General features: G+C 47.6%; 1 protein-coding gene across 2 annotated transcripts in view; it reads right to left on the bottom strand.

The window, feature by feature from the left end:
- Positions 1-5357: 5357 nt before the first annotated feature.
- LOC138661692 (calpain-1 catalytic subunit-like) overlaps positions 5358-7618 on the bottom strand; it is a 38746-nt gene continuing 36485 nt past the window's right edge. The window contains exons 20-21 of one of the 2 annotated variants that reach the window (XM_069746545.1): positions 6599-6657; positions 5358-5989 (exon numbers count right to left, since the gene is read on the bottom strand). In XM_069746545.1, the coding sequence (XP_069602646.1) occupies positions 5963-5989; positions 6599-6657 (86 nt within the window). In that variant the 3' untranslated portion in view covers positions 5358-5962. The remainder of the gene's footprint in view (positions 5990-6598; positions 6658-7618) is intronic. The other variant, XM_069746546.1, reaches the window with a different exon arrangement.

Genomic DNA, 7618 nt, shown 5'->3' with positions numbered 1-7618 from the left:
CCCAGTGTATAATATCCGGCTTCATTGTCCCCGATGTATAACATCCAGCCCCACCCCAGTGTATAATATCCGGCTTCACTGCCCCCGATGTATAACATCTAGCCCCACTCCAGTGGATAATATCCGGCTTCATTGCCCCCGATGTATAACATCCAGCCCCACCCCAGTGTATAATATCCGGCTTCACTGCCCCCGATGTATAACATCCAGCCCCACCCCAGTGTATAATATCCGGCTTCATTGCCCCCGATGTACAACATCCAGCCCCACCCCAGTGTATAATATCCGGCTTCACTGCCCCCGATGTATAACATCTAGCCCCACACCAGTGTATAATATCCGGCTACATTGTCCCCGATGTATAACATCCAGCCCCACCCCAGTGTATAATATCCGGCTTCATTGCCCCCGATGTACAACATCCAGCCCCACCCCAGTGTATAATATCCGGCTTCACTGCCCCCGATGTATAACATCCAGCCCCACTCCAGTGGATAATATCCGGCTTCATTGCCCCCAATGTATAACATCCAGCCCCACTCCAGTGTATAATATCCGGGTTCATTGCCCCCGATGTATAACATCCAGCCCCACCCCAGTGTATAATATCCGGCTTCATTGCCCCCCGATGTATAACATCCAGCCCCACCCCAGTGTATAATATCCGGCTTCACTGCCCCCGATGTATAACATCCAGCCCCACTCCAGTGGATAATATCCGGCTTCATTGCCCCCGATGTATAACATCCAGCCCCACCCCAGTGTATAATATCCGGCTTCATTGCCCCCCGATGTATAACATCCAGCCCCACCCCAGTGTATAATATCCGGCTTCATTGCCCCCGATGTATAACATCCAGCCCCACCCCAGTGTATAATATCCGGCTTCATTGCCCCCGATGTATAACATCCAGCCCCACCCCAGTGTATAATATCCGGCTTCATTGCCCCCGATGTATAACATCCAGCCCCACCCCAGTGTATAATATCCGGCTTCATTGCCCCCGATGTACAACATCCAGCCCCACCCCACTGTATAATATCCGGCTTCACTACCCCCGATGTATAACATCCAGCCCCACCCCAGTGTATAATATCCGGCTTCATTGCCCCCGATGTATAACATCCAGCCCCACCCCATTGTATAATATCCGGCTTCATTGCCCCCGATGTACAACATCCAGCCCCACCCCAGTGGATAATATCCGGCTTCATTGCCCCCGATGTATAACATCCAGCCCCACCCCAGTGTATAATATCCGGCTTCATTGCCCCCGATGTATAACATCCAGCCCCACCCCAGTGTATAATATCCGGCTTCATTGTCCCCGATGTATAACATCCAGCCCCACCCCAGTGTATAATATCCGGCTTCATTGTCCCCGATGTATAACATCCAGCCCCATCCCAGTGTATAATATCCGGCTTCATTGTCCCCGATGTATAACATCCAGCCCCACCCCAGTGTATAATATCCGGCTTCATTGCCCCCCGATGTATAACATCCAGCCCCACTCCAGTGTATAATATCCGGCATCATTGCCCCCGATGTATAACATCCAGCCCCACTCCAGTGTATAATATCCGGGTTCATTGCCCCCGATGTATAACATCCAGCCCCACCCCAGTGTATAATATCCGGCTTCATTGTCCCCGATGTATAACATCCAGCCCCACCCCAGTGTATAATATCCGGCTTCATTGCGCCCGATGTATAACATCCAGCCCCACCCCAGTGTATAATATCCGGCTTCATTGTCCCCGATGTATAACATCCAGCTCCACCCCAGTGTATAATATCCGGCTTCACTGCCCTCGATGTATAACATCCAGCCCCACCCCAGTGTATAATATCCGGCTTCACTGCCCCCGATGTATAACATCCAGCCCCACCCCAGTGTATAATATCCGGCTTCATTGCCCCCGATGTATAACATCCAGCCCCACCCCAGTGTATAATATCCGGCTTCACTGCCCCCGATGTATAACATCCAGCCCCACCCCAGTGTATAATATCCGGCATCATTGTCCCCGATGTATAACATCCAGCCCCACCCCAGTGTATAATATCCGGCTTCATTGCCCCCGATGTATAACATCCAGCCTCACCCCAGTGTATAATATCCGGCTTCATTGCCCCCGATGTATAACATCTAACCCCACCCCAGTGTATAATATCCGGCATCATTGTCCCCGATGTATAACATCCAGCCCCACCCCAGTGTATAATATCCGGCTTCATTGCGCCCGATGTATAACATCCAGCCCCACCCCAGTGTATAATATCCGGCTTCATTGCGCCCGATGTATAACATCCAGCCCCACCCCAGTGTATAATATCCGGCTTCATTGCGCCCGATGTATAACATCCAGCCCCACTCCAGTGTATAATATCCAGCTTCATTGCCCCCGATGTATAACATCCAGCCCCACCCCAGTGTATAACATCCAGCCCCACCCCAGTGTATAATATCCGGCTTCACTGCCCCCGATGTATAACATCCAGCCCCACCCCAGTGTATAATATCTGGCTTCATTGTCCCCGATGTATAATATCTAGCCCCACCCCAGTGTATAATATCCGGCATCATTGTCCCCGATGTATAACATCCAGCCCCACCCCAGTGTATAATATCCGGCTTCATTGCCCCCGATGTATAATATCTAGCCCCACCCCAGTGTATAATATCCAGCTTCACTGCCCCCGATGTATAACATCCAGCCCCACCCCAGTGTATAATATCCGGCTTCATTGTCCCCGATGTATAACATCCAGCCCCACTCCAGTGTATAATATCCGGGTTCATTGTCCCCGATGTATAACATCCAGCCCCACCCCAGTGTATAATATTCAGCTTCATTGCCCCCGATGTATAACATCCAGCCCCACCCCAGTGTATAATATCCGACTTCACTGCCCCCGATGTATAACATCCAGCCCCACCCCAGTGTATAATATCCGGCATCATTGTCCCCGATGTACAACATCCAGCCCCACCCCAGTGTATAATATCCGGCTTCATTGCGCCCGATGTATAACATCCAGCCCCACCCCAGTGTATAATATCCGGCTTCACTGCCCCCGATGTATAACATCCAGCCCCACCCCAGTGTATAATATCCGGCATCATTGTCCCCGATGTATAACATCCAGCCCCACCCCAGTGTATAATATCTGGCTTCATTGCCCCCGATGTATAATATCTAGCCCCACCCCAGTGTATAATATCCGGCTTCACTGCCCCCGATGTATAACATCCAGCCCCACCCCAGTGTATAATATCCGGCTTCATTGTCTCCGATGTATAACATCTAGCCCCACCCCAGTGTATAATATCCGGCTTCATTGCCCCCGATGTATAACATCCAGCCCCACCCCAGTGGATAATATCCGGCTTCATTGCCCCCGATGTATAACATCCAGCCCCACCCCAGTGTATAATATCCGGCTTCACTGCCCCCGATGTATAACATCCAGCCCCACCCCAGTAGATAATATCCGGCTTCATTGCCCCCGATGTACAACATCCAGCCCCACCCCAGTGTATAATATCCGGCTTCATTGCCCCCGATGTATAACATCCAGCCCCACCCCAGTGTATAATATCCGGCTTCATTGCCCCCGATGTATAACATCCAGCCCCACCCCAGTGTATAATATCCGGCTTCATTGTCCCCGATGTATAACATCCAGCCCCACCCCAGTGTATAATATCCGGCTTCATTGCCCCCAATGTGTAACATCCAGCCCAACCCCAGTGTATAATATCCGGCTTCATTGTCCCCGATGTATAACATCTAGCCCCACCCCAGTGTATAATATCCGGCATCATTGTCCCCGATGTATAACATCCAGCCCCACCCCAGTGTATAATATCCGGCTTCATTGCCCCCAATGTATAACATCCAGCCCCACCCCAGTGTATAATATCCGGCTTCATTGCCCCCAATGTGTAACATCCAGCCCCACCCCAGTGTATAATATCCGGCTTCATTGCCCCCAATGTGTAACATCCAGCCCCACCCCAGTGGATAATATCCGGCTTCATTGCCCCCGATGTATAACATCCAGCCCCACCCCAGTGTATAATATCTGTCTTCATTGTCCCCGATGTATAACATCCAGCCCCACCCCAGTGGATAATATCCGGCTTCATTGTCCCCGATGTATAACATCCAGCCCCACCCCAGTGTATAATATCCAGCTTCATTGCCCCCGATGTATAACATCCAGCCCCACCCCAGTGGATAATATCCGGCTTCATTGCCCCCGATGTATAACATCCAGCCCCACCCCAGTGTATAATATCCGGCTTCACTGCCCCCGATGTATAACATCCAGCCCCACCCCAGTGTATAATAGTGGAGACCCCGTAACGTTACATAGTGGGGGCCCGAGTGCTGAGGAGCAGAGGGCAGAAAAGTTACCAACGCCCTGCTGACCCCATAACTGCAGAGTCCAGACCTCTTCTGGTATAACATCAGCACAGACACTGCGCCCGGCCAGGACCTTCATGGCCAAGCAGCTGCATACAGCCGTACATCACCAAGCACAATGCCGAGCGTCGGATGGAGTGGTGTGAAGCCGCCACCACTGGACTCTGGAGGAAACGTGTTCTGTGCAGTGACGGGTCACACTTCTCTATCTGGCGTCTGATGGACGAGTCTTGGTTTGGTGTCACCAGGAGGACGTTACCCTCTGACTCCATTGTGCCCGCTGTACAGTTTGGTGGAGGACGGGCTTGTTATGAGGGTGCGCCCCCAGCCCTTTCATTCCAGTGAAGGGAAATCTTAAAGGGGTGGTCCGAAACCAAAGGTGAAGATATTTTAAGACTCCTGCTTCTTCCCCCATTCTGTATCGAGCACACAGAATGTGAAATACATTCTGAGATTGTACATGCTGGATTTCAACATTTAAAATCATTTTTGCTGCCAACAGAAAAGCAGAGGTGTTCAGCTAGTGATTGCAAAACCACAACTCCCAGCATGCCCTGACAGGCAGGGGACATGCTGCTAAACTTGTAGAGCGACAGTCTGGAGGCCACTGCTCCAGTTACACAATACAGATTTCTAGATGAACATTAGTAATGAAAGCTGCCGGTTCCTCCCGGGAATTCAGCATTACAACCATGGACGGAACCTCCGTGGATCCTTTCAGCGTGTGAAGCAGTTTTCTTTCTCCGTTTTGGCTCCCGCTAATGAGCGCACTGGTTTACTGTTCCTTTTAACCTTCCCCTGTGAACAAATCCGCAGAAGTGTTTACATCATTACCAGCAACATCCATATTGTGCTTCTGCATAAACTCGCCACACTCGTGGAAAAATATTTTGTCACTTTGTCTTCTAAAAAAAAAAAGACACAATTAAGACGTGATTTATTGGGAGATTTTTTTTTTACAGATTCCATCTTGTGGCAGCTGCAGAAAAGTGATGAAGATCGTTCATGAAATCAGATACATATGTAACAAAAATAAATAGGGGAATGTGGATGAAATGCAGGTTATGAGGTAGGATTGCTCCCGAAGCCGTGGTCTTCCATCTTCTTATGGTTGTCAGGTATCACCTCTTCACAGGATAGGTAATCAATGATTGCTAGGGGGTATGATCACTTAGACCCCCAGCGTTCACAAGAGAGTGGCTCCCAAAGTCCTCTGTGTGGATTGAGTGGTTGTGAGCATGTGCGACCACTAGAGGAGTGGTGGTCGCACATGCTCAGTACTGCTCCATTCACAAGTGGACATTGCGACCCTCTAACTCGTGATTAGTTGGGTCTTAGCAGCCATAAACATTTATCATCTAACCTGTGGATAGGTAATATATATTTTTAATGAGAATAAACCCTTTAATTCTCCTTTGGAAGGTAATCTTCCATACTTTGTCAATGGTGGGATATGGAGATCAAATTCAGACTTCTCAGATCTGTCTGATTGATTCTTCAAGTTGTCTCGTCTGAGTTTTTCCCATCAGCTGAACACGGCCAGCAGCAGCCACTGTTGAGAGAACACATATTAAAATTATATATATATATATGTATATATATATATATATATATATATATATATATATATATATATATATATATATATATAGTCTGCTCTTGCTTCGGTGTTGCTTCCCTCTGTCAACATTCCAATAATGTAGTATATAGCACTATAGGGGAGATTTACTAGGCTACATGTGCCAAAATTCTGCTCTGAAAAAACTGATGTAGATGTCTTGAATCACATTTATGTGTTTTAGACATTTCTTTATTTCCCATTTGAAATGAATCAATATCTGCCAAAATTGCACAAAAAAAAATTTGATGAAAACTACGGGCTCAAAAGAAGCCAACCATTTTGTACATCGTCAGACTGAATAGTCTAGTTTATTACGTGCAATTCTTAGAAAGGAGTCAATCATATCTTTCCAATTCTGTTGCTACTTCATATATAAAAACACAGAGAACCTGCAGCTTCATCTCCCTCCTCCCAGGCTTTTTACTACCAAAGTGTAACAATACATATAGGTCGCATAGTTACGTCAGCAACGTGGGGAAAATGGGTTAAGGTTCGCGTGTAATACACCACTTATTTTACTAACTCTTTACAGATACAAACCTGACGATAGTTTAGAGTCACTTCACCAGAACCAGAGGGGTCGGCAGCCTGGAATTTTTCTGCAGAAAATTAAGAAAATCCTAGTTTATTGAACTTCTAGAAATGAATCAGCAGTTAGTTACAGATCCAAATGTGTTGATATATGCAGGTGCTGAGACCCCCATTACCCTCCAAACTGAAGGAGCAGAGCCGACGATTGGATAAAGAAGGCTCATGAAAGTCTATCTGACCGTCTAGAGGAATGCAACGCTTGGCGGAGCATTTTTTGCCCTTTTTGTTTCAGCAATTAGTGGATGTCGTAACGCCTGGATCCCTACTACTGACATGTCCCTCCAACCTGACGACAGTTTGGGAAAAAAATGCAAGTATTTTATTAACTACCTATAGGCAGCGATCTGTGCTTCACTGCGCATACAGGTTATATACTGAGCGCAATAATAAAACAGCACGCAGTGAAATATTAAGCTCTGCCTTAGTGGTGGCTGCTGCAAGGATAACAATTGTATCATTAAAAGGGAATCTGTCAGCAGTTTCTTGCTATTTAATCCTAGATTAGCATAATGTAAACAGAAACCCCGATTCCAGGGATTTGTCACTTTCTCAGCAGTTTGCTGTTGTTTCAATACAATCAGTGTTTTATCAGCAGGAGGTTATCACTGCAGGACTAGGTGTCACGTATCAGGCTGTATAACCCCGCCCCCATCACTGATTGGCAGCTTGCTGACAATGTACACAGGAAGCTGCCAATCAGCACTGTGGGCGGGATTACACACAGCTCAGCATTCAGAGCACTGCTACATCTACGGCAACAAAAATAGTGATTTTATCAAAGCTACACCAAGCAGTAAAGTAAGTGATACATCGTTGGAATCAGGTTCTCAGGCCCCACATCATGCTTCTCTCAGATTCCCCTTACAGGATTATTAAAAAAAAAAAAAAGTTATCTCCTATCATCAGGATGGCAGACAACTTGCTGATCGCTGGGGTCCAACCACAAGACCAGGGCTATGGACACTTGAG

Source organism: Ranitomeya imitator, chromosome 2 (genome assembly GCF_032444005.1).
Source record: "Ranitomeya imitator isolate aRanImi1 chromosome 2, aRanImi1.pri, whole genome shotgun sequence".
Lineage (NCBI taxonomy): Eukaryota > Metazoa > Chordata > Amphibia > Anura > Dendrobatidae > Ranitomeya > Ranitomeya imitator.
The sequence above is the reverse complement of the archived record's forward strand: the minus strand, read 5'-3'. Positions and strand labels throughout refer to the sequence as shown.